The sequence below is a fragment of the Eumetopias jubatus genome, unplaced genomic scaffold (genome assembly GCF_037043125.1).
Source record: "Eumetopias jubatus isolate StellerSeaLion01/CBP00866 unplaced genomic scaffold, mEumJub1_p1.0 scaffold_17, whole genome shotgun sequence".
Taxonomy (NCBI): domain Eukaryota; kingdom Metazoa; phylum Chordata; class Mammalia; order Carnivora; family Otariidae; genus Eumetopias; species Eumetopias jubatus.
Genome location: NW_028274823.1, coordinates 26721968 through 26748915, shown reverse-complemented (window position 1 = coordinate 26748915; position 26948 = coordinate 26721968). Strand labels below are relative to the sequence as shown.

Below are 26948 nucleotides of genomic sequence, written 5' to 3'. Positions count from 1 at the left end.
CTATCAGCGGCCGGCTTTTCTCATAATCCGGACAGGCCCGGCAGGATCAGTCGGCTATGTGTACGCATCTCGGACACATGAGGCTCATGTCTTGCTCCAGCGCATGTGGCCTGTCTCCTACGTCACCTCGGGTCTCATCTCTCTGCCTCCCCTCCCCCCTAAATGTCTCATTGTCCGCGCTTCCTCACCCTCCTCGGCAAGGTTATAATTGAGGGAGCACCTTACGAGTTCAGGCCCTGGCCATTTATCACTTGTGATCACTGGGACACGGACCGGCTTCAAGTTTAAAATTCGTTCTGCCCCCGAACAGAAACAGGGGAGCACTGCCTAAGGGACGATGTTGAATCTGCTTCCCTGGAAGAACCTCCTGGTACTCAGCACTCTGAGACGGCATTTGCATCTCGGGCATGTGTGCAGTCAGCCAGTGCTGGGTGCCGGGTGCCGGGGAGTGGGGCTAAGTGCTACTAACATGGTGGGGAAGATGAGCCTGTCTCTTTCTTTTCCTTGACATAACATTTGTACTTACCACTGTACTCATACCCTGCATCCTGCGTCTCTCCTCTCTGAGGCTGGCACAGCAACCTTAGCCCCTCTAGGTACTACCTGGATTCCTGAGCTCTCTGGGTCTCTGAACAACAACATCAACAGCAGTAGTTACTATTACTGGTTGAGCCAAGCACGGGGCCTTGGAGAAGCTCAGTAGCTTGCTCAGTCATGTGGTGGGAGAGCCTGCCTGTCTCAGCTCCCAACCTGCACAAGGGTGGGGTGGGCCCATCCATCCACCCTCCCTGGCTGGTGACATAAATCTTATCATAGGCAAATGTTTGCTTCCCGGTAGGGGCTCTGTGGTGTGGGCTCCGTGTGGCACACTCTGTCCTGGGATTTGAAACCTGGTTTCTTCCTTGTTCTGTCCTGTCTGGCATGGACGGTGACCCCTCTGTCCGGTCCAGGCTGGTCAGGCTGGCCCCGGGAAGCAGGCGTAGGTGTGTTTGTGTCTCGGAGGGTCTGAGAAAGGGCTGTTTGGTGCTGGGCCCAGGGTCTGGGAGGGGCGGCCAACTCCAGGCTGTTTTCTCAGATTCCCTTTCAGTTTCCGCCCCCGCCTCTGCACCTGTTGTGTTCCCATCATCCTGGGCGGCTGGCAGCTGTCACTGCTGGGGCACCTGTCCCAGCCCCAGAGGACGTCCTATAGACTCCCCGGCTCTGGTTTCTTGGCAGCACACAGCTTGTGCTCTCTGTCTGAGTCCCTGTGTGTTTTTATCCTCATCTCCATGCACGCTTGTCCTGATTCTGGGCATGGGAGGAAGCTTTAGGGTGGGGCTCCCTGCTCCCCATTCTCCAGCACCAGGCCTAGTCTAACAGGGTCAGGAGGATGGCCCTGGTAGGTTGGCCTTACGCCTCAAATGCCAGGTGACTCATCAGCTCGATCAAATTATCCCTTGTTCTTGACGACAAAGATACTATAGCAACCAGGAACTGCCTGCCAGTTCCTCCCCAGCAGGGCCGCCTCCCCTTTCTGACCTCTCTTTATGGACCTCTCCAGGCTTGAGTCTCTTCTGCCCCTGCCTCATAAAGAGAAGTTACCCCTCTCCTTGTCCAGTCCTGTCTCCACTGCCTTTGGATGTCCTGACCCGTATGTCATATTAAGTAACAGAAGACATTAAACCTGAGTTTAAGTCCTCCTTATTCTCTACCCACTGTGTGACTGTTGGAAAGTCGACAACTTATGAGGCCTCATTTGCTATGCCTATAAAATGGGCACATTACTTCTTGGCCTTCCTGAAGGCTGGACCCAGAGCTTTCTTGAGGCTCCTTCCCTTCAGGGGTCTTGGAGTCTATGATTGTGATGGTTTCTACTGTCCAGTGACTTTGTTCCATGTTTGGTTCAGCATTTGCTAGGTCTGCCCTTGACTTTAAGTTCTGAGAGGGCGGGCTCACCTGGGGATGTGGGTGCTGGGCCTTGGGGGACATGAATGAGGAAGGACTTGGTGAGGAGAGAGGTTGGATGGAGACCAAGATGGCGCCCAAGAGGGAAGAGGAGCTGGCAGAAAGGAATCAGAAGACAGGGAGATGGAGGGTCTCGGGAGCTGAGTGGGTTCAGAGAGCCGAAGGGATTGAAGTTCCCTGCAGCCAGAGATGGCTGCAGCAAGGGGCTAGCAGAAAGGGAGGGGGTTCTTTCTGAAGATTGGCAGGGTTTCTGCCACACCGAATTGCTCCCCCAGGGTACATCCAGCCCTGCCTTCTGCCTGTGGGCTCTGAGGCTTTGCAGCCCCCATGCAGCTCATGGACGGGTCTACTTTCTGCAAGATTTCCAGGATGGTCTCTCCTGCTAGCAGACTGGAAGTCCAGTCTTATGCCAGTCCAGTCTCCCCACCTTCATCCACCCTGGGATGTCACCCTCTGTCCATTGGAAATCTCCTAGGCCCTGCCTCCCAGGAGAGTTCCTTAAGGAGAAGGTCCATTGTTCCCTTGTCTTCTCTTTCCCAAGTAGGAGGAGCACCTGCCCTTTGACCTTTTCTGGGTGGAGCATGAGTTTCAACTCAGGCTGGTCTGGGTTTGAGCCCCAGCTTGTCTTGCCTTCCACATAGCCTCTCTGAGCTCAGTTTTATAGTCAGCAAATGGGCATGACTCTAATCCCACAGGGATGTTGTGGGGAATAGGTAGAATTATGTGTGTGAGATACTTATCATGGTGCCTGGCACACAGTAAGTGTTCAATAAATGGTAGCATTTATAGCCTCTGCTGTAGATATGCTTATAGCTTCTCCATTCCGGTTCACATCCTTTCCATCCCTTCATGTCCCCTTTCACATCCTTTCCGGCCAGAGAACAGAACACTGAAATAATTCAGTCAGAACCAGAGGAACTCCATTCCTTGATCCCAGCCTGGCTTCTGCTTAGCTTCTGAAGGGAGCCAGTTGGGTCTTGCTCACCAGTGGGTCCATAGTGGGCACTCTGTGAATGCTTGATGAGTGAATGAATGACGTAGGTCAGTGGTTCTTTCACCCATTTAGAAACAGAATCCTTTGGCTAAATGAAATTTTATGTGATGCCCCAATGAATGAAACAGAGAAGGGTACAGCACTGGCTGGCCTGGCCACCGCTCTCAGGTGGCGGTAGGGGAACCCTGAGATCCGGGATGCTGCCACTTCCTATTTAAATTGAGGAAGTGGATTGGAGGGAACAGGGCCCAGGTCTGCTGGGAAAACCCTTCAGACAGTGGTGCTGTGAAGGCCGGGGGCCACTCAAGCACCTCCCAGTCCACTGGGAGTGGACAGAGTGAGGGCCACGGCCCACCTGGAGGATTTCTGGTCGGCTGAGCTTTCACTCTGTCCCCATTCCTGCCTGTTACTGACTCTCCAGTCCTGCTTCCAGAAAATTACATGAACTCAGTTCCATTCGGTAAATCTTCCCTGAGCACCTTCTCTGTGCAAGCCTGATGCTAGGTTGGAGGGGAGTAAGGGCAAGTCGGGTCCAGGCCCGCCCATTTTCACCCTGCTGCTTTACCTCCTGACACCTTTTCTTCCTCTGTGCATTCTCCACACCAGATGGCAGAATGACCTTTTAGAAATGCAGGTCTGGTCTTGTTGCCTCTCTGCTGAGCCCTCTCAGAGGTTCCCTCCTGCTCTCAGATAAAGGGCCAGATTCTTCATCCTGCTCTTCAAGGCCCTGCTGGGGTGTCCTTTGACCACCTCTGCTTGCCACTGAAAAATTTCCCCTGGCTCCTGCTACAGTCCCTGCTCCAGGCGTACCGACCCTGTTTCTTGAATGTAGGGGCTTCCTCCAGCCACAGGGCCTTTGTACATGTTGTGCTCACTCTCCGGAGCTCTCTCTCTCTCTCTCTCTCTTTTTTTTTAAAGATTTTATTTATTTATTTGAGAGAGAGAGAATGAGAGATAGAGAGCACGAGAGGGAAGAGGGTCAGAGGGAGAAGCAGACTCCCCGCTGAGCAGGGAGCCCGATGTGGGACTTGATCCCGGGACTCCAGGATCATGACCTGAGCCGAAGGCAGTCGCTTAACCAACTGAGCCACCCAGGCGCCCCGGAGCTCTCTCTCTTCAAAGCTTCCTCCACAGCACATGGACATACCTACTTATCCTTTACCTTTTTGCTTTTCAGGAAAGCCTGCCCTGAGCCTCCCCGAGAACCCTGCTCCTTTCTTTCAGCACACTTTTCTAGGATTGTGATGATATGTTCCTTAGTGAGACTACTTGATAAATATGTTTCCCTCTGGACTGTAAGTTCTTGAGAGCCAGGGCCTGTCTACTATTGATCACCCTTGCATACCCAACTTAGTGTCTGACACAGAGTAGGTGCTCATAAATGTTGGTCAAGTTGAACTGCTGAGATGCACCCAGGGCAGGCAGACAAGGCCACAGCTAGGCATAGCCGTCTCTGGCAGGCCAGAGTAAGATGAGGGGTTGGGAGAGGCATACCTTGGGCTCAGAGGAGAGCCGAACTCCAAGAAGGGGGATTCACCCTGCACCCAGCATCCCAGGGAGGCTTCCCAGAAGAGGTGTTCCCAGTGCTCAGGGAGTGGGAAGATTGGAGGGGGGGGGCATGTGAAAGGGGTTAGTCGGGAAAGGCCCAGGCAGGTGCATTAGGAGGCTGGCAGGATGAGGGGGGTAGACTCTGATGCTGCAAGAACAGCCTCCAGACCAGCCTCTTTTTGCTTTGGTTTCCTCATCTGTAAAATGGGCATAAAAACGCAATTTATCCCTTAGGATTGTCATGAGGATTGAACAAGTTAATGTATGTAACGTGCTTAGAACTGCCTGACACGCAGTCAGTCCTGTGTTTGCTATTATTATGATTATTTGTCCCACAAAAGGAGTTTGGGTTACCTCCTCTCTGTTAGACTTTGACTTAGCTTCCTTCTCCAGAGGAACTGGGTGTGTGTGCCCTGGAGCGTGCGGGTGCATGCACACGGGGCCAAGCATAGCCATGAGGACGATGTGCCTGTAGAAGGGGGCGGCCTTGTGTGGATTGGGGGTCACCTCTTATTCCAGGGAGAAGACTCAGCCATGCCTCTGGTCTAGTAGGAGGATTAGCGTGCTGGGTCTGTGGCCACTTTCACCCAGGGCCTGCCTTGCTCTGTGGCTGATGACCCCAGATCAGGCCTGGATGCCCCTCCCGCGGACCTACTCAGGGGTGGTAACAGCAGGGTGCCGAGGTGAAGGCTCAGAGCCCAGCACAGCCCCCTCCTAGTGCCGAGACCTCTGAGTCCCATCTGATACGGGGCAGCCCCTGCCTTTGTCATAACTCTTTCCCCAGCCCCCACGCCTCTACCCACTGGCCTTCCCTCCCCACCCAGATCTTTCCCTGGGAACCCAGGTCCTTCACCCTGAGGGCAGGGGCTGGGGCCTGGGCCAGGGCCTGGGAGAGGCCCCTGTCCTGTAGAGAGCCTGCAAAAGGGTGACAAACTGGGGGATTATCTCACAGACCCAGGCATGAGTCCTGGCTCTGCCTCCGACCTGGTGGGTCACCTCGGGCAATTTCCTGAGCCTTTCAGAGCCTCAACGTACTTTTCTGTAAAATTGACCTAACAGTGGCCTCTGCCATCTGGAATCAAATGAGAGTGCATGCAGTGCCTGACATACAGAGTCTGGTGGGCAGTAGGTGGCTAAGTGTGCATAATGGTGAATGCTTATGAGAGCTTGTGTTGTGCATATACATGTGACGTGGCACAGACAGGTGGTGAGGTCTCTATATATTGGTGTATGCTTGTATATGTTACGATTAAAGGGGTGGTGTGCTGGGGGGGAGGCGGGTAAAAACCTGGATCCCTGGGTTTGCTTCCCAGCCCTGCCACTTTCTAGGTGGGTAACCTCTCTTTGTCTCATTTTCCTCATCCGTGAGATAATAATAATAATGGTACTTATTGATAAAAACAATACTACTGACTTCTTCATTCAGCCGGTGAGGGCTGAAGGGGTTAATACTCCTGGAGCATTTGCAATAGAGCCTGGAAGAAGATAGAAGCCATGTTAGCTGCTTGTTAGTAAGCTCCGCTAGCCAGATTGTAAGCCCCTTGAGGATCGGACAGTGTGTGTTTTGCTCACCATGGTGCCCTCATTGTCTTTGTCCAAGGTCTGCATGTAGTAGGTGCCTCATGGCGTGTAAGATGGCAGTAAGCCTGGGGGAACAATGAGGTTGTGTGCATGCGGGTGTCTGTGAAGAGGTGTGTGATGGGGAATGAGCATATGTGTGCGTGTGCATGGGTGTGTGTGTGCGTGCGTGTGTCTGCTCTGGCAGGGGCATCTCCAGTGCTTTCTGGAGCTCTGCTATTTCAGGAAGCCTCCAGTCTCCTCCTCCTTATGTAAATAAACATGACAGATCCCATTGCCTGTACCAGTGCGGGCCGGTGGGGGAGGCTCTGGGAGTGGGTGGGAGCCGGAGGCGGCGGGCAGGGCCAGAGGGGTGTGCTTGCGTGTGCGTGAGTGCGTGTGCGCGCGCGCGTGCGTGTGTGTGTGTGTGTGTGTGTGTGTGTGTGTGTGTGTGGCCGGCCTCGCGGGCAGGCAGCCGTGTGGTGTGCGGGAGGGAGCTGGTGGGGACGCGGGAGGGGCGGGCTTGGTCCTGCCATGCCGGCTGCCGGCCGTGGGGGAGGAGGAGGGGCAGGAGGAGGGGAGCTGGCGGCTAGGGTGGCTTGGTGAGGAGACCAGCCGGCCCAACGAAGGTGGCTGTGCTGCCCGCTGCCCGCGATGGGGGGACAGATCACCCGGAGCACCCTCCACGGTAAGGCCCCAGCTGATGCCAGGGGGTCTGCCCATTCCCAGCCTGGGGACCACCTGGGGAGGCTGGGGCCCGGAGGGGGGGCCCTCGGGCGAGGTCATGATCATCCCCATGTCTCTTTACTCCTTGGTGGACTCTGGGGCCACGGGAGGGGGTGCTTCTGGGTGGTTGGCACTGGGGTGGGGGAAAGCAAGGGGGGCTGGGGAAAGCGGGAAGAAGTGGGCTTTCCCTGGTAGCCAGCAGAGGTCAGGCAGCCAAGTCTCCCCACAAAGTCTTGTTGTCCTCTTACGTTCCCCGTTCCCCGGTTGCTGACCAGCCCTCACATGGGATGTGAGGTCCTGGGTGTCCATATCCCCCTCTCCTAGAACCAAGGCAACCATAGTTAGACAGCTGGGGGGACCTGTTTGTAGGCCCTGGGATGCAGGCCACGCAGGTCAGTGCCATGTTCCGTGATGGAGACTTGGAGAGATGTGTGAGCACACACGTGTGTGCATGAGTGCGTGTGTGTGTTTGTGCTCACAAAGGTCCATTCAAGGTGTCTGGGGGTGTGTACCTGTGTCTGCTTATGCCTCAACATCCAGATGTGCAAGTGACAACCCCCCATGTTGCCTGACTTTGGTTCTCAAAGCTTGCACTCCATGGGGGAGGCCAGTGAAATTCTGACCCCTGGGGTTTATGTCCACGGTCAGACAGACTGCTGGGCAGGCAGGTGAATGGGGTGGAAGGGAGGAGCACTGAACTGGCTCCCTACTTGCAGAGCTGCTGCCTGCCCGGGCTCCTGGCCCCTCCATCTGCCCGGCTCAGGTGCCGTGGTCTTGGGAGTAACATGGCCGATGTGGCACCAGACCCAGAATGGAAAGACTTCCCAGAGACTTGTTTTGTCATTGCTGGGCCCCGGGAGCTGGGCTTTCTGTACAAACTGGCTGGGGCCAGAGCAGTGTGGGCTGACCTTGGGCAGTCCCTGCCACACTTCCCTGGGTCCCCTGCTCCCTGCTCAGACAGGGCATTAGGAGATGGGGCGGCCTCCATCTGCTGAGTCCAGTGGGCACTAAAGAACCCGGGCGAGGCACAGGGAGGAGGGAGGGCAGTGGCAGGAGCAATTGGGAAGCTGTGGTGGGGACTGGTGACCAGGTGGCATCTCCCTTCCAGGCTCTGGACTTTGAGAGAGTGATTTCTAATTAAAAAAGAAAAAGGCAGGAAAGGAGACATGGGAAAAGCAAATCATTGGCTCTCTTAAAAGGAAATAAATTTTGTCCTGGGCCTGGAGGGCTAAGTGACAGATGGAAGGTCCTGGAAGACACATAATCCGGAGCCGAACAGTGGCCTGGGACTTGGCCCGAGACTTGGACTGGGCTGACCTGGGCCTGGCCCTGCATGGGCTCCATGGGGCGGGGGCTCCTGTCAGGGCTTACTGGCCCCAGCAGGGCCTGTTGGCAGAGGGTCTGGAGCAGACTGGCATTTTCCACTGGAAGCCGACTTAGTCAAGCCTGTGGCCTGGGAAGGACAGAGAGGCCCTCAGAACAGGCCCAGGATGCAGCACACGATCCTCCAGCTGGTCTGGAGCACGGGCTTCCAAGGGGAGTGAGGACCCTGTGACCACCCGAGACAGCACGTGGCCCGCAGAGCTCTTGCTCCAGCGTCCATAGACACGTCTTCTAGTGAGGGCAAGCGTCTCCCTGAGCCTTGGTTTTCTTGTCTGTTAATGGGGCTGATGGAGTCCCCTCCTCATAGGACTACCGTGAGGATTACTTGGGGGGATGTGAATAAGGACTGAACTTGGGGAGAACCACAAGGGCTTGGAAAAGCATTCTGAGGCCAGGGTCATATTCCCTCCTTTTCCCCCCCGGGACAGCATGATATTTGGGATGGGCCGAGAACTCTAGGAGCTGGGCATGGATACTGGTGGGGACATTGGTGCTGCGTGGACACTGGTGAATGCTAATCAAATGCCTCATCTGCTTTGCCCTCCTTCCCTCCCCTGCCCTCAGCCAGGATCACGCTCCATAGGGTGGGCCTCCCACCAAGCTGGCCCTAGCCCCTGCCTCAACCTGCCATCAAGGCGAGTAGGAGAGGGGAGTTGGGGTTGTGGAGAAGGTGTCTTTGCCTGTGTCACATAGCCCCTTAGCTGGCACCTCCGTGTGCCCGTCCTCACATGTCCTCCCCACATCCACAGCTACTCATACCCACACCCATGGCCTGGCTGCCTCAGTGGCTCTAGTTTTGCCTCTTTCCGGGGTGTGTATGAGGGAAGTGGGAGCTACAAGGGTATGGCTCCTTCCTGGTGGCTCTTAGGCCCATAGCCTAACTCCACGAGAATACTTACAGAGTTCCCGATTGTGTTTTCACTGTGGCCCTTGGGATTTGGGTTTGGTGCACACTGAAGGTTTTGGATTGCTGGGTGACAGAGATGAGAGGGATGTGACAGAGAGTGACCCCAGACCGTTGGTGTGTATAGGGGCGGTTTCTAGCAGTGTGTTTGTGGGCATGTTTTGGCTGTCAGTGTTTCTGGTGTCTGCAGATGGTGTATCTGTGTTTGGGCCTGTGTGTGTACCATGGGATGTGTACCTATCTGTCTAATATTTAAGGGATTTCGTGTTATGCCTGCGTTTCTATGTGTGAGCAGCCACGTTTGTGTTACTTTGTGCGTGGGACATGTCCTTGTTATTCTGTAGATAGATGTCAGTGTTTCTGCATGAGAGGTGTGTGTGTGTGTGTGTGTGTGTGTGTGTGTGTGTGTGTGTGTGTGTTAGGGCTGGTGGTGAGGAGTCAGGCTCCTCTGGGGCCAGCCTGGCAGGAGACCCATGGGAGAAATTAATTCCCATTTGGAAAATGGTTTCGGCAGTTACATGCTTGATATCTTTCATCGGGCAGATTTCCAGAGCTGCTCCCAGTCTTGAGGGCAGGATGAGGGGGCGGGGAGAGCACAGAAAGAGGCAGCAGCCATACTGAGAGGCCTCCCCTCCCATCCCTGGCCCTCCCCTCTTCTTTCTTTGCCTTTCCCCTTTAGCTCCTTCAGTGCTCCCCCACCAGCAAGGATAGGCCCAGGGCTGAGGGATTGATGTGCAGATGGCACACACATATTCACTCAGACATAAGTGGCACCCCCAGCTTGATCTCTAGACCCACACACCCTAGATGCTGGGGTGCAGAGACTTGAGAGTTGGTCCCCAGTTCTGTCCTTTCACAGAGGGGGATGCTGTGGTCCAGAAGGGGAAATGGTTGGCTGAGGTCATGGAGCTGGTGGCTCAGGTGGGAAGTCAGGCCTTGCCCCTTCTGCAGTTGGCTCCCCACTTCTCCTTCTCAGGTTCCTTAACAGGCAGCGGGGGAAAGGGCGTCCCATGGCCTTATGAGACCTGGGATTAGCACAGAGGGTGCTGCCTGTCTCCTGACAGCAGGTCTGGAGGCTTAGGCCAAGGTGAGCTTGTAGGTATGGTGGCTTAGCTTGATCCGTCTTATTCTCTTAACCCAGCTCTGTGCCTGGCCCCCCAGTGGGCACCCAGTGGATTCTTGGTCATTGAGTAAGAGGGGGGAGTGAGGGGTAGAGGCCCTGGGTGGGTCATGTGGCAATTGGAGCTGCAGGTGGCCTGGGGGAAGGTGGGATGGAGCTGTCAGGGACAGCTTTGGAGGATGTGAGACCTGAGCTGGGCAGTGAAGCCAGGCAAGGCTAGAGAGGAAGGGGATGGTGGGGTAGGTGTTCTTGGTGAGAGTTTGAATCAGGATCCACTGGCTGTGTGACTTTGGGTCAGTTCCTTCATCTGTACATTGTCCTCTTCTGTACATTGGGGATGGTAAGGTTTACCCTGAAGAATGGTAGAAAGGATTAAGTAAGCTCATGGGCATTAAGTAGACCTTGTGCATAGTAAACACCCTGCAAAACAGATGTGTGCGCTTCTCTGAAGGTTTCCGTGGAGGCTCCTCCTGTATGTTCGTGACTATGTACACACACGTGCACCTGGCCACCTCTAGGGACCAAGAGTATCTCTGCCTCCTCCAGCCCTGATGGGTCTTGTGTCCACCATCAGGCACACTCTCTGGATGTGTGTGTGCACACATGTACACATGCATGGGTATGGGAAGCTAAGGGTGATGGTCTGGGTGGTGTATGGATTTATATGACCGAGCCATGCTCCCCTCCACTCTGCAGTCTCTCAGGCCTGGCCTGGGGACTTTGGGGAGGTGCTGGGAAGACAGGGGCCCAGAGCTGAACCCAGAATAGTTATCATCTAGAATCCCCTTCTGGAATCTTGGGTTAGGACCTGGGAGGGGGAAGAGGAGGGCTGATTCCCTCCCAGCAGTGAGGCTATGGGGAGGCACAGCTGTATGCACATCTGGCTGTTGGAAATGTCAGAGACTGGGATGTCACAGAGTGAGTGAGAGCAGGAGGCTCAAGGTGTGGAGATTAAGTTGGTCATGAAGGTGCCAACCTTGCCCACTCCCCGCCATCCTCCTTCACCCAGCTTGTCATCATAGATTCGTTCAGTCTTCCAGGGAGCAGCAGGGCCTGCTGTATGCATAGCCAGGGCCCTAGGGGAGATGAGAGGCCTAACATGGCCCCTAACCATGAATCACAAAGGTGGGTATATGTGGGGACTGCAGTGCGCATGGAGAAACCGACCAGGGTGGACCATAGGATTCATGTAGCTGAGAGTGGACCTGGCAGGCTGGCCAGCGAGGTGGGGCTCACTGAGGGTGGATGGACAGCGTGTTACCTGAATTCAGAACCCAGCGCTGCCACTTGCCAGCTATGTGACCTTGGGCAAGTTATTACCTCTCAGAGCCTCTGTTTCCTCATCTATAAAGTGGGACTAACTGATACTGTATTGTTGCAAAGCACAACTATTGTTGTACAGCTAATTACCCCAAAAGTTAGTGGTTTAAAACAACAAACATTCCATTATCTCAGTTTCTGTGGGTCAGGAATCTTGACACAGTTTAGCTAGGTACCTCCTGCTTAATGTCTCTTGGGAGGTTACAGTCAAGTTGTTGGCTGGGGCTGTGGTCTCATCTGAAGGGTTGTCTGGAGGGGGATCCATATCCAAGCTTACTCATGTGGTTATTGACAGTCCTTGGTCCCTTGCCACATGGGCTTCTGCACACGGTTCCCTCACAACATGGCAGCTGGCTTCCCCCCAGAGACAGAAACCCAAGAGAGGCAAGAGAAAGTAACCAAGATGGAGGCTGAAGGCTTTTGATACCCAGTCTTGGGCATGACATCCCATTACTTCAGCTGTATTCCATTCATCCATAGCTAGCTGCTAGGTCTACTCCCCATGCAAAGGGACAGGGTTGCAACAGAGGATGACTGCCAGGAGGGGGGAAGTGAGAATCATTGGGGCCATCTTGGAGGCTGTTTCCTCCAGACACCTGTCTTGCAGGGACTGGGAGGGTGAGGTGAGGTCGCATGTGAAGGACATCTGGTGCAGTATTTGATACCAAAGAAAGAAGCAGCTCTCATGACCTTCCTTTTCTCCTTTTTCCAGCAAGCAAGTGGGGAACAGGTTCTTAGGCACGTGGTGTGGGTGGGATCCTGGTGCTGGGCAGTGAAGGAAGCTGTCCTTTGAGTTCACGCTTTCTCTGATTTCTCCGCAGGACACCAGAAAGGGCAAGGCACAGAGTGGGTACTCCCTGGACACTTGCCAGTTGGTCAGTGGATTGAAGAATCAAACAGTGGCAGTTCACTCAACAACTCGTATTGAGCACCTGCTCTGTGCTCTGAGCTAGGCACTGGGGAAACAGCAGTAAAAAAGACAAGCGTTTCTGCCCCCAGGAGGCTCAGGGTCCATCAGGGAGACAGACATGAATAACCTTGCAGCCTTTCCTCCCCAGAAAGCTGCACCGCAGAGCACAGAAAATGGTCCCATTGACTCTCTTCTCAACCATTCTGGGCATGGAGAAGACAGATCAGTGCTCTGCGTACAGTGGGTAACACAGGGCCTTTGCACTGAATTCTGTGGAGGCACCAGAGTTGAGAGAGGCTGCTTGGATGCTGGAGGCTCTGTTAGGGGTGTATGGGTGGAGTCCCTGGGGGTCCATAGCAGGGCCCTGAAGCTGGTCTGCAGCCAGAGAGACTTCTGGGAGAAAGTGGGCTTTAAAATCAAGGTCTGAAGGATGAGTGAAATGCAGGTATGTAGGTGGGAAGGATGGAAGGGTTCCCAGCAGAGAAGTGAGCTTGGACCAAGCCTGGAGGTAAGAGGCGCATGAGGGAAGTGGGCCTTTTAAGGACCCCAAAGAAGGTCACATGTGCCCTGTTTTACTATCATCTCTCTCACTGAGGCCCCCTCCCTACCTGCTTTCCCACCCTTCAAACTGGCTCCCACAGTCTTTACCCTCGAGAGAGAGCCCTGTTCCATGCATGCACGTAAGCTAGTCTAAATCAGGACTCCCTTGGCAATCCAGAATTAGGGTGTTTGGGATAAGATAAAACCGGAGTGTCTGGCCTCCCACTGGGCTGAAAAGAGCTGGTCATTTCCTACAGTGGTGTTTATTGCTTTTATAAGAAAAAATAAGACCTTATGTTGGGATCAGGTGTTCAAGTTTGCAAAATTCTTTCACGTCTATGAACTCCCTGGGTCCTCACAACAACCGGGAGAGGTGGGCTGGGCAGCTAAGATGACCCTGTTTTACGGAGAAAGAAATCAAGGTCCAGAGAGGTGAAGTGACTTGCCCAAAGTCACACAGAAAGTCTGTGGCATGGCCAGGATTTGAACCTAGGGCCTCCTGACTCCAGGGCTCATGGTCTTTGCCCCCCCCCCCCAACGCCCATTGTCCAGAAAGTGAGACAGGCCTCCTTCATAGGAGATGCAGACAAGCATGCCAGCACTGGGGGTTGGGATCGCAGACTCAGAACAAGGTGATCCTGAACACAGTGAGGTTCTGTGTTGAAAGACGGGTGGGATTCGGAGAGGTGGAGGTGGGAGGTGGGGCAGGGAAAGAAGCTATGTGGCGGGGAGGGGTGAAGAGTTTGAGCAGAGGTGTGGAGGTACGAGAACACAGATCGATGTCAGTAGCATGAATAATTATTACTGTTATAGAATAAGTATTAATATGCTAATCATTCTTAATTATTAATGTAATTATTAGCTGTTGTATATAATAATAATAATTATAATAATCATCATTATTATAGCAACCACTTACTGGGTTAGTTTTACATACATCATCTCATTTAATCCTGACAAGAATCCCATGGAGAAGGTCTGCCCTGACCCCCATTTTACAGGTGAGAAAAGCGAGGCTCCAGAGGTTTCACAGTTAGTAACAGAGTTCAGATCAGGGCTCTTTACTCTGGCTGGGTAACTTCACTTCTGACGACCTGTGTCCTAGTGGCTCTGGGGACGGAATGAAGACCCCGCCTGTTAAGTTACATACAGTTTGGTCATTCTCGCTAGTATTGCTCTCTTCCTGTCTCTCCTTGGCAGCCCAGCTCAGTCCAGCCTGGGCATCCGGGGCTCTGCCAGGATGGCTCTGGGACAGAGCTTGGCTGGGGCAGTGGGGAGGTCACTCTGGAGGCTGCATTGTGTCCTGGCATCTCCCCCTGGGACCCCACCGAGAGGCAGGAATGTGGTCCAGAGCTAGCTGAGGGTCACCTGGAGGGCTGGCCAGGCTGGTGTCTGGCACCTCATAAATGCCCAGAAGGAATGGGCTCTATGGGGGAGTTTCCATTGTGTCAGCAGCAGCCTCGCCTGAGCGGGGGGTGCCCCCACTGTGGCTCCCAAGAAGCTTGTAAACCTGTCACTAAACGGGGCCTCCCTGAGAGCTCTGCTGGAGCCGGATGGGGAGACTTGGGCTCCATCCAGGGCCACTGGCCACTGAGGGAGTAGCGTCCCAGCGTCTTGAGGCCCTTTGCCGTGGCTGTTGGCCCAGCTGGGATTGGCCAGAGCCTCCTCCACGCAGCCTTTCCCCACTATGCCTGCCATCTTGGACTCATGGGGAAAATGGGCTCCAGTATTAGAGGCTGAGTAGGGTAGCAGCATTGGAAGATGAGGGTTCAAGTCCCAGCTCTGCCACTTAATTGCTGTGTGAGTTCAAGCAAGTTGGTTAACCAGTCTGAATCGTAACTCATCCATAGAATGGAGACCTCGAGGGTCAAAGTGTCTGTTGAAGTGCAGGGAGAGAGCCCTTTTGGATGGTGTAGGGAAGAAGCTTTGCCCCCAGCCGCCCCTCTGGCCCTTGATATCAGAGCTGTGCTCAGGGTTAATTCTCATCCTGCTTTCTCTCCTCCCTCCCCCCAGACCATAATGCAAGCCAAGGTGGAGCAGGAAGATGGCGGGCAAAGACAGCAGGGGTTGGGGAGGCAGCAAACATCCTGGTGAGGACCACCATGTTGGATGCCTCAGAGGGCACCATTCCTTTTGTAGTCTGTGTGAATGGCGCCCCCTGGAGGCAGGCAGGGAGAGCCTTCGTGGCTTTAAGCGGTGGCCCTGGCCCTTGTTTAAGGAGAAGTGTTGAGGCCGGGCCAGGGCCTTGGGTTGAGGCCGGGAGGACGGGAGCGGGCAGAGCCCAGGCAGGTTTATTTCTCAGGTGGGATTGGCTGGTTGGATGTGGGGTGCTCAGTGATTCCACTGGGGCCTGGGAACATGGGCGGTTGGTGGGCTAGGGTCAGGAGCTCAGCTGGGGGCCTGCCAAGTGGCAGGTGACCATGGTCACTCAAGATACCCAGAAGGCCAGAGAGGGTTTTCACGTCATCTCCACAGAGGTGGCTCGGTGGGCATTGATTATTCAGAGCTGAGTGCAGAGAGAAGGGGCTGAGGACAGCTCCAGGGACAGCCTCGGGAGCCACACTGTGGGCAGGGGGAGGCAGGCACGAGATTTCGCAGGTCCAGGGGTCAGTGAAGGTGCTCTGTAGCTGCCAAAACGCTCCCCTCACACCCGCTTCAGAAGCTTGAGGCTGAGAGTGGCAAGCCCAACCAGGCTTCGGGGTCTCCTGTTAAATGGTTCACCTCCTGGGCGCTGCCGGCCGTGGGTTGACGGGGGCTGTGGTGGTCGGAGATTCCAGCCTCACTTTCCTCCATCTCAGTGGAGACCTGGTTTGTGAGTTGTTGTTGCTTTTGAGGAATTATTTGTAGACAATAAAACTCATCTTTTTTAAGTGTACAGTTTGGGGCATCCTGACAAATGTGTAAACTGTGGGAGCACTGCCACGGTTAAAATAAAGAACATTTCCATCGCCATAAAAGCTCCCTTTGTGCCCCCGTGTCCTCCTCTTCCCCAAACTCCAGTTCCCACGGAGCGTTCAAGCTCTGTAGTTTTGCCTGTTCCAGAATGTCCTACAAATGGCATCAGAGCGTAGGTAGGCTTTGAGGCTGGCTTCTTTCACTCAGCATGGTTCTGAGGTTCCCCCTCATTACGCCATAGCTCGTTCACTGAGGTCGCAGAGTGGGATGCCTTGTGCTCACGCACCACATTTCATACCCAGCCGTGTCGGGGGAGGAGGGTAACGTGGGCAGCACAGTTTGTGCTTCTGTGTGTTGGCGGCCACACGCGTGTATCGTGAAAGCGGCGTGGCAGAATGCCGCGTCTCCGCCAGTGTGCTACTCGAAATGGTTTTACACGGCACGTGGAGGAACATGCCCCCCCCCAGGTTTTACCAGTAGCGAGTCTATTTTAATGCGCATTTAGAAGAATGTGTCCAGCACACCAAAGCCATGCTGTCTTGGCTATCCACACTTCGTGGCTAAGCTGCAGGCCATGCCGCGGGACTGCTGCGTTCGACTGCTGGAGCCTCTCTGTGCCGGCCGGGTGACCGTGGGCAAGCCACTCAGTGTCTCCACGGCTTAGGTCCTCCACCAATCGTATAGGCTGGTGATGTCCCTCTGTCCGTGTTAGAGTTTGCCGTGAGGCTGAAACCGGTGAGTGCACGTCAACTCCCCGTTTGGGGCTGGGCCTGCAGCAGCATTTGAGAAATGGCTGCCATTATTATTGGATGTGTGTGGCCCATGTGTGCTGGGCGTGCGTCTTATGTGTGCTGTTTCGTTCATCCCCGTGGACATGAGTATGTGTGTGTGCACAGTACGTGTGTAAATGTGTGATTCCTGGCCCAAGGGATGAGGGAAGGGCTAAGTCTATGTCTCCTAGGGTCTGGAGTACCTTCATGTGCCCATAGGTGTCTGTGTGTGCCGATGAATGTGCCTTTTTGAGGCCACATGTCTGAGTGTCCATTGTGTCACCAGGGTCCAGGGTTTCCCTAATCTTCCTTCTCCATCTGTTTTGCTGTCAGCCAGGGTGGCTGGGCCTGTGCTACCCTTGCCTGTGGAAGGGAGCGCTGGGGGAATGGTCTTGCCAGGGCCTGAGTCTCTGGCCCCTGGGTGTCTCCACCATATTTGCCCAGAGCTGGTGTTCTCTGGGTCTTCATGCAGGACCCTAGGACCCCACCCAGGATGGGTGGGAAGGAGAGGAAGCATTTTGAAGGAAGCTGAGGTCCTGCGGTTGGTCCATGGATTCCGAGTGGAAGTTGGGGAAGAGTCCCATGGGAGAGGCTGTAATCAGCTGCTGGGCTCAGCAGGTTTAAAAAACTGCTTTATTGAGGTGTATTGACATATGCTCAACCACATGTGTTCAGAGTGTACAATTGGGTTGGTTTTTACATATGTATACACCCATGAAATTGTCACCACGATCCAGATGGTGAACATATCCATCATCCCAAACATTCCCTTGTGCCCCTTGGCAATCCCTCCCTCTCTCCCCCACCATCCCCAGGTGACCTTCAATCTACTTGTTATCACTAGCCCTTAGTGTGCATTTCCTAGATCTGGACAAATGGGACAGAGTGTAGGCAGGAGGGGGGGGTTGAAAGGAACAGAGGCCCTGCAGTTACTCCATGGATTACGTTTGCTTATTTTTTAAAAACTGGCTTATTTCACTCAGCATAATTATTCTGAAATTCATCCATGTTGCCACTCATATCAGTAGTTCATTCCTTGTTTACTGATGAGTAATATTCCATTGTATAGCCGTACCATGATCTCTAATCCATTTACCCAGCAGATATTTTTTTAAACCAGCAGTCAAGCTGCGCCTGAGCCTGGCCTGATCCCAAAGGGCACCTCTCCCAGGCAGGGCACCTGTAGGTTCCCTTTGGCCACCCTTTGCCCTTCACCCCAACCATTCCCTTCCCTGGAATGACCTCCTTGGCTCTGCACTATCCAGGGACCACTCAGCCTCTTCCAGGTATCCTTCCCAGACTGACTGGGTCTCCTCTGGGCAATTCCAGCCTTCATTGCTTGGTGGCTTTAAAGGCCTTGAGTACTGTTCTGTGATTCCAGTCTTTTCTCCTTGGTGAGAGCAAGGGGAGCTCCTCCTGTTCCAACCCCGCCTCCCACACACAGGATGTCTGGCTGGTCATGGACCATGGACACTGGTGTCTGGGGCCCTTTGGGAAGAAGGAAGCAAAGATGCAAAGTGATGCAAAGTTATGTAAACGTGGCCTGGACTAAGGTCTGGGTCTTCCCAGCCCAGGACATTCCTCCTCCCTTCCTGTCTTCCTCTCCTCCCTGGAAAACTCTCCTCCTCTTCAGGGAGTGGAAGACCTCTGAGCAGGCCTGATACTGATTGTGCTTTCTGCATTATTAAGTCACTGCCTTGGAGGAACCAAACTTTGACACGTTCCAGAAGGCCTCTGTCACGTTCTGTGGTTTTCTACTTCCTCAACCCCGTCTTCCCCATCCTCCATGTCTCTTTCCTCAAGTTGATGGCACAGGGCAGGGGCTGCCCTTCCTGATGGACAGGACACAGATCTTGGGGAGGAAATGAACACCTCTCCTTGTCCCCAGCTGCCAAGACTGCATTAACACTACCAATGCTGCCGAGCCATGTCTTAGGGCTCCAGCCACCCCTTGTGCTGAAGCAGGGAAGTGACTTCCCTAAGGTCACACAGCCAATGAGTGACAGACACGCAAACCGCCTGACACCTCGGCCATGTTCTTTCCTCTCTCTGCCCCGTCTCCTGGACACCAACCCCACATGCTTGTAACGTGCCTTCCCCCGGACCACGCCCTGTCCTGTACTCTGTCCTATTTGGGGGTACGGTAGAGCTATCTGAAGAAGAAAGCAGCGTGACCCCCCGCCAGACGCTCCTGAGGCAGATCCAAGTTCCGGGTGTGGAGGCCCACCTGTGTGGAAGATGTGGGTATGGGGGGTGCAAAGCAGGAAGGTGGCCGGAGGTGGAGGGGGGTGGCCCTGAAGGAGGGAAGCGGTGGGCGTGCTCCTGGGGCTGAAGCTGCAGAGGCTGCCCCACCCGCCCTGCTGGTCTCCAAGGGCAGCTCCAAGGTCACCTGTTCCTGGCAGCTCAGCCTTGTCAGTCCAGCAACCATGCCCTCTCCTCCTCTCCCTTCCTCCAGGAGGCTTTCCTGGGAAGGGACCTGCCATCCCATCCTTTGGGCACTAATCCATGTCTGCCATTTTTGTTGTGATTCCTGGGTATGTCCTCCTTCCTTTGCTGGACTGTTGTCTTCTTGAGAACGGATCCATGTATGCTTCATGCCTCTATGCCCAGTGCCGAGGGCCGGGCTTGGTATTCAGTAGATGCATCATGAATATTTGTTGAATAAAATAAATGATGGTGGTGGTGAGTGGCAGGGCATGGTGGTGGGTGTGGGCAGTAAATGCTGACTTATCACAAAGGGGGGCCGGTGGAGGGTAGATGGTGGGAAATACTGGTGAGTGGCCGCAGCTGGTAGTCCCGTGGTGGGAGGTGATGGGTGGGGGACCAGTGCCAATGGTGATGGATGCTGCACGGTGGTAGGTGGTGAAGCGGGGCACGGCAAGAGACGGGGGCCAGTTGTGATGGTGGTGGACGTCTTGGGCCTTGTGCCGCGCCCATCCCTCTGCCGCTCCAGGGCTCTCTGCCACACTCTGACCTCACGGCTCGTTCCTTTGCAGACTCCATCGGCGGCCCCTTCCCTGTCACCTCTCACCGATGCCACCACAAGCAGAAGCACTGCCCTCCGGTGCTGCCTGGCGGGGGGCCCCCGGCCACGCCGCTGCTCTTCCACCCGCACACCAAGGGCTCCCAGATCCTCATGGACCTCAGCCACAAGGCCGTCAAGAGGCAGGCCAGCTTCTGCAATGCCATCACCTTCAGCAACCGCCCAGTCCTCATCTACGAGCAAGTCAGGCTGAAGGTGGGCCCTCCCTCGCTGCTCCTTGCGCGTCCCCAGGGCTCAGCACTGCCCTCTGTTCCGGCCCTTCCGGCACCCTGCCCTTCTCTTGTGCTGCCACTTCTGCCCTTCCTCACCCCTCCTCATGCTCTGCCCTCTTCCTCCTGTGGGACAAAGAAGGGATGGGTGAGGGCTGTGGCCATGGGGACCACAATGAGCTGTCACCAGACGGTGGGAAGGCTCTCAGAGGAGAGAAAGGAGGCCGGCTGGGCGGTGTGACTCCCCAGGGGAGTCTGTGGGGAGGGGCGTGGCGGTCTGCTGGGAAGGACGCACTCCCTCCCTGCCGGTCGGGGCTGGACAGTACCCTCTGAGGCTCTCTTTCTCATCCAGATCACCAAGAAGCAGTGCTGCTGGAGTGGGGCGCTGCGGCTGGGCTTCACAAGCAAGGACCCGTCCCGCATCCACCCTGACTCGCTGCCCAAGTACGCCTGCCCCGACCTGGTGTCCCAGAGCGGCTTCTGGGCCAAGGCGCTGCCTGAGGAGTTTGCCAACGAGGGCAACATCATTGCTTTCTGGGTGGACAAGAAGGGCCGTGTGTTCTACCGCATCAACGACTCAGCTGCCATGCTCTTCTTCAATGGGGTCCGCACGGCCGACCCGCTCTGGGCCCTGGTGGACGTCTACGGCCTCACGCGGGGCGTGCAGCTGCTTGGTGAGTGCCTGCTCCCTGCGCCCCTCAGGTGCAGCACCCTCCTCCGGGTGCTGGGGTCTGACGCTGCTCCATCCCATCAGGCACTGGGAGGGACCCCTCCCCCACTGGCAGGGCCCCGGCCAAGTGGGCATGGGGACAGCTTGGGGAGCCTTCATGTGCCTGCAGAGTGCACCCATCCTTCGCGCCCACGGCTGGAGCAAGGGGCTTCAGGGTGGGGTTCCTGCCTTCCAAGGCCCCTCAGGTTGTGCCTTCAAGCAGCACATAATTGTCATCAGAAACAGCAGCTTCAAAGACCCTCCACCTCCAGGAAGAAATGAATATTAATCACTGACACCACAGTTTAGTGAGCACTTACCACGGGCCAGGCCCTTCTTTACTGCTGTTCTCATAGCAACCCTGGGAGGCTGACTCTGTCAGTGGCACCCGTGGAGGCGAGACTCAAGCTCAGGGAGGTTGAGTCATTGGCCCCAGGAGGCGCAGCAGGTGAGTTCGGCGGGGGGCGGCTAACACTCAGTCCCAAGTGAGCCCCTGGCCCCTGGGCTCGGTAGCCCCCCAGGAGGCCCAGTCCCATCCCTAATGCTTCTTGCAGGGAGGTAGTCAAAGGGGTAAGGGGGGAGAGCAGAAGGCACTAGGGTGGCTAAGACTTTTCTGGCCGCTCCTGGGTGCCCAGTGTGAGTAGGTCGGCTTTAGGGGAGTGAGAGGGCATCCATGCAGTGGGAGGCAAGGAGGGGCATCAGAAGGCAGCCTGGGCTGCTAAGGTGCCGTGCTTCCTGGCGAGGGCACGTGTGACTCTAAAGTGCCAGGGCTGGGAAGGGGCCTTGGAGAGTCTCAGGCTTCCTAGGGTCACACATGGACTTGGTGGCTGAGTTGGGACTAGAATCCAGGTCCTCTGACTCCCAGTCTAGGATCACTCTCAGCTTGCTCACTTGTGCACGTGCTGACAAGTGTGTGTGCATGCGCATACACAGACTCTGGGTACACATCAGCTCACGGGCAAAGTGGTTGTGACTCCAGGCAGAGCCTGTAGAAGCCTCAGCTTTCCCATCTATGAAATGGGCTGGTGGGAAGATGAAGGGAAATTCAGGAGGCTGTAAGTAAAGCGCCCAGCACAGTCAATGTCCAGCCTGAGCTTGCTCCTCCCGGTTGCCATCCCTGCCCCCTTCTCCCCGCAGAGAAAAACGCCATGAGACCCTGGAAAACCCTTCTTTTTTCTTTTGTTCCTCTCTGGCTTCAGAGCCAAGAAACAGTGAAGCTCTTTTCAAAATACCTTCATTTGAGTAAAACAGACGGTGAAAGTAAAAACAAATGAATAATTGTCAGAAGCCTTTCTGTCGACTTCCAAACACCAGGAGGCTATTTTTATTGATTAATAGTTTGGGAACTTTCTGTTTTTGAACTCAATACAAGTGTTTCTGCATTCACGTGGACAGGTTAAGAGCCTGAAAGCAGGCTCTTCCAAGTCTTACTGAGTGAAGAAGGGAGCCCAGGCTGCCTGAGAAGGATCTGCTTTCCTTTCGCTCTGTGAAATGGGTGCTCCTGTGGGGCCTCTTACCTCCTGGAGGCAGAAAGGGCAGTGGTTATGCCCCAGGTGGGCTCCTGGCCTCACCCTGTAATAGCTGTGGGGCCTCAGTTTCCTTATCTGTAAAAAGGGGTAGGTAATAATAAATAACTGTTCTCAGGGGTTTTTGTTTCTTTGTTTTTTTTTTTTTTTTAAGATTTTATTTATTTGACAGAGAGAGACACACAGAGAGAGGGAACACAATCAGGGGGAGTGGGAGAGGGAGAAGCTGGCTTCCCACCAAACAGGGAGCCGGATGCGAGGCTCGATCCCAGGACCCTGGGATCATGACCTGAGCCGAAGGCAGACGCTTAACGACTGAGCCACCCAGGCTCCCCTCAGGGTTCTTTTGGAGGCTTAAGGAGCTGAGTTATGTGAAGCAGCTAACACACAGTAGGTCCTCAACTACCGTTAGTCTTCCCCACCCATACTGGAGAGGGTGAAGCTTAACTTAAAGTTCAAGTGAACACCTTCGGCTGCTCTGATAGCCTTAGGGCCTCACACTTCCAGGCATTGGAGTTCCAGAGCCTGAGTCTATGCTCCAGCCTGGACACTTCTGTCTGAGCCTCAGGCTTCTCATCTGTAAAGAGGTCGTGAATACCACTGTGACTTCACCCAGGGCTGGGCCACATGGTGGGAGACAGAGTACCTCACCTCTTAAAAAAAATTATAGTCTTGTTGGGACGGGTTTAAAGGAGGTAGGGACAGCATTCCCGCTTTCCCCTTTCCTAGCAAAGAATGCCTTTTCCTCCCGTCCCCAAAGGTCAAAAATCCCACTCCGGCATTAAGGCCCAGCTCAAGAGCCACCTCCTCCCTGAAGCCTTCTGGAGCTGAGTTCTCTTCTCTCTTGTGTCCCACCACATGGTGCCTGGGCTTCTCTCAGCACTGAGGCATTGGCTGAGCTTTTTGGTCCATCCATAGGTCTTGCACAAGACGGGGAAAGGCTTTGAGGGTGAAACCATGTCTTATCCCACTGGATGTCTCTCCAGAGTAGAACCTTGTGTCTGGTGCGTGGAGGACACCAAGGCTTATTTGGGAGCTCGGTAGGGGAGAGTGGTGGGAAGGGCAGGTAACTTGTTAGACGAAGGAAAGTGGAGTGAGGTAGACCCAGCCTCGCTCACAGATAGCCCAGCCTCACTGGGAAATTAAGGAGACGAAGCAAGCGCTCCAGACACACTCAGAGCATAACACAAGAGAAGACAGTAAATTGTTTAGTGCTGTGGTCATAGGATCCTTTCCATCTGCCGAGATGGTTTCCATCCAGCTATCTCATTTAACCTCAGCAGCTGGCCCTGGACAGAGTGTTTTTCATCCCCATTTGTCAAGAAGAAAATTGAGACCCATGGAAGGCTTGGCTTGCCCAGGTAGGGATGTGGTGGGGCTGGGATTTGAACGGGGTGTTCTGATGCCAAAAGCAGTACCTTCCCCAATAAACCTCCAGCAGTTTTAGTATGGAGGGAGGCAGTAAGTCAGAGGAGGCTGAGGTCAGTGAGGGAGGTTGGAGCCAGGAAGGCTTCTTGGAGAAGGGGGCTTAGGCTGGGTCCAGAAGTTCCAGGAAGGGCTGGGAAGGGGGTGGTAAAGGGGACATGCTAGGTGAGATGGGGCTTCCAAAATCTGACGGGTCCCACCTTGGGGCACAGCCCAGGCGGTCTCACTGGACCTGGCCCTATTACCCCTCTTGGACTATAAATGGGTTTTCAGGCAGTATTTTCAGTTGCATCTGGATCTCCCAGCAGGCTCCTCTTGGTACTTCGGATAAGGCCGAGGCCCCAGCAGATTCCTGTCCGAGCTGTAAATCACCATAATCCCTGGGCATTTTCAAACACTGATGATGGCCCCTGAATCCAGTTAGCAGATTAAAATATCTCTTTGTTTTGTTCTTCTGAAACTGATTTCTTTTTTGTGTAAAAACAAAAGAGATCCATCTAAGATAGCTTTGGAAGTAGGCACGCTGCTCTATACCCTCTTTCGGTGGCCTCCCCTCTCGGATCCGCCTGCTGCCCTATATAGTCCCAGGGTCAGTCTCCTTCCCTGTCCTCCTCACTGCCTACCCCCCCTCAACCCTCCACCTCCGTGGCCCGGATCCCTCAGTGCCTCTGGCTTTCCCTGAACTCCCTCCTCAGCCGGCTTTGAGTTTCTCCATTCCCTGAGAGGTCGCTCTCTGCCTTGGCAGCTCTGAAGACGGGCTTCTTTCCTTTGGTGATTACCTCCCAAACCAGTGTCTCATCTTTAGGGACTTCCTGCTAGACCTGCCCCCTCCTTTCCTGCCTGTCTCTGGGACCTATGGCCAAAACCCTCCAAACCCTGCCTGGCCCATATCTGCTCTTAAGATCAGAGATATCCTGTGGGGCGCCTGGGTGGCTCAGGTGGTTGAGCGTCTGCCTTCGGCTCAGGTCATGATCCCAGGGTCCTGGGATCAAATCCTGCATCGGGCTCCCTGCTCCTTGGGAGCCTGCTTCTCCCTCTGCCTCTCTCTCTCTCTCTCTGTCTCTCATGAATAAACAAATAAATAATCTTTAAAAAAAAAAAAGATCAGAGATATCCTGGGGTACCTGGCATCTAGCAGATATGCAAGTGAGGCCATGGACAGATTGGCTGTCTCTCCTGATAGAGCGCAGGCAGGGGCTGACTGACAACTCCAGGCAGGTGTTCCGTCCCACCCCCCACTGCCCTAACATAAGCCAGGCCCCCCGGGGTCCACACCATGGCCCCTGCAGGCCTGCCTCGTGCATTCCAGGCTCCCTGATATGCTGGAGTTCGGGAGATCACCTCTTGCCTCGGGGTGCCCTGGCCCAAGCCTGGGCTGGTATTTCCAAGAATAACAGCTTCCTACCTCCAGGAAGAGGGACCTGCCAGCAACCAAATAAACACAAGTTTTATGGGGTGATTACTACTTGGAGAGATAAGGTCCTCTTCCAGTTTTTCAAGGTCTCCCTGCTCCTTTCAGAAATGTTGGCTCAGGAAGGGCAGCTGTGTGGGTCCTGGCAGAAAGCTCGTGAACCAAGACTTCACTTATAGGGTCTCCTGATACCCCTGTATGCCCACCACAGCCTGGGTACTGTGCAGGGCTGGGGGAGGGGAGGCTCAAGATTTGAAAACCCAGCCCCTCTCCTTGAAGAGTGTTTATTTGGGGGGACACACCATCTAACTGCTCTGAGGTGACCTAAGTCCAGTTCTGCAGGGAAATGTGGCTGAAGAGTAAAACCGTGTGTCGGGGGTGGTACAGCTGGGGAGCAATCCAGGACTTTCTGTAGGAGATGAGTTTCGAGTCAAGAACCAAACAAGGTGAAATGAAGAGACTGGTTGGGGTTAGAGCGGTTTAGGCCGGACAGGAGGGGTGTGCATAGGCTCAGAGGTGGGGAATCAGCCGTCAGGGAACAGAACCTTCAGAGGAGGGAGCAAAGTGAAGGGGTGGTAGGTGACTTGTGGAGAAGGGGGTGTGCACAGGTGGGCGTATGTGCATGCATCACAGGGGAGAGAGACATGACAGCAGAAAGCTTCTGGCAGCTTCTGTGCTATCAAGTCTTTCAAAAGGAGAAGATGTGGCCCAGAGATGGGGGAGGGGCTTGCCCAGATTCTCCCAGCTAGTCAGAAGCCAGGCTGGGCCTGGAATTCATATCTCCCAGGCCATCTGGGCATAAGGTCAGTATGAGAAGACATCACCATGTCAAAATGGTAGTGGCTGAGCTCAGGAGGGCATTAGGGGACCACTGAGGGTGGACTCCCAAGGGCTCAGGGCATTCTGCTTCATCTTAACCCTGGCACAGGTTCCCAAGTTCTGGTAATAGACCCGCCTACTGAGGAGGGAGATGTAGAGAGACCTTCAGTGAGGGTGCCTTTTGGAGGGGCAGGCTGCTGCTGGGCTGGTTTGTGGGCTGGTGGGCCAGCCTGACTTCCCTGCAGTGAGGAGCCTGGGCCGTCTCTAGAGATAAGGCCCTGCGTTAGTCTCCCATTCAGGGTGCCTCGGCTCGGTGGCCCGAGGAGTATGAACCGTGCTGGCCGGCAGAGGACCATACTGCCATCTGGGGCTTCCGTTTCCCAGGCTAAACCAATATTTACCTTCAGCCGTGGCTGCCAGGGGCTCTGAGGCAAATGTTAGTTTAAGGCAGCTGAGCGAAGCTCTGGGGGTTGGGGGAAAGTGCTGAGGATGCTGCTGGCGATTTCTTCCTCTTTGATAGTTTTCTTTTCTTTTTGATTAAAACAAAATTTTGTTGTTCCTCCTGCTTCAGAGACTCCTCCTGGCACTTCTTTCTGCTCACCCCCCAATTCTGCTAATCACATCAGGACTCAACACCAAGCCCTCCCCTCCACCAGGAAGCCTTCCCTGACCTCCCCTGTTCCTATGACCCTTCCTGCTCCTGACCACCCGGGGCACGTGTAGGTCTAGGTGGTACCAGCAGTTCTGCATCATGTACTGTCCTGCTCTTTTAAGAAGACAGCATAAAAGCTTTATATATATTATAAAGAAAGTTATTATTGTACCCATTTTGCAGATATGGAAACAGAGGCTCCGAGAAGTCTGATAACTTGCCCAAGGTCACACAGCTTGGGAGAACTGGGCCTTGGGCCCAGGAACGTGTGCTATAATACTTCCTAGCTTCTCTAAATATGAGTCCCCCTGGCCCCCCTGCTAAGTCTGGGTTACCTCCCAGGGGTGGGGAGTTGGCCATCCTACATCTTCTAGGGTGGAGCTCATGAGCTCAGGGTGTCAGGGATCCGTGGCACATGTTGGGCACAGATAGGCCAGCAGAGCCCCGGCAGTGTTGGCTGGAAAAGGGGGGTTGCCCAGCATCCCGATTCAGCGGTGAGTCTGCCTGCCTCATAGTTCCCTGAAGGCTTCTGAGGGCTTCGTC

General features: G+C 54.7%; 1 protein-coding gene across 2 annotated transcripts in view; it reads left to right on the top strand.

Annotated features, from left to right (window-relative positions):
* Window positions 1–26948, top strand: part of NEURL1 (neuralized E3 ubiquitin protein ligase 1) — a 75190-nt gene that overhangs the window by 37539 nt on the left and 10703 nt on the right. Inside the window, exons 1-4 of one of the 2 annotated variants that reach the window (XM_088019944.1) lie at window positions 6698–6731; window positions 12318–12371; window positions 19608–19849; window positions 20216–20537. In XM_088019944.1, the coding sequence (XP_087876070.1) occupies window positions 6698–6731; window positions 12318–12371; window positions 19608–19849; window positions 20216–20537 (652 nt within the window). Of the gene's footprint in view, window positions 1–6697; window positions 6732–12317; window positions 12372–19607; window positions 19850–20215; window positions 20538–26948 lie in introns of those variants that run through there. The other variant, XM_028098969.2, reaches the window with a different exon arrangement.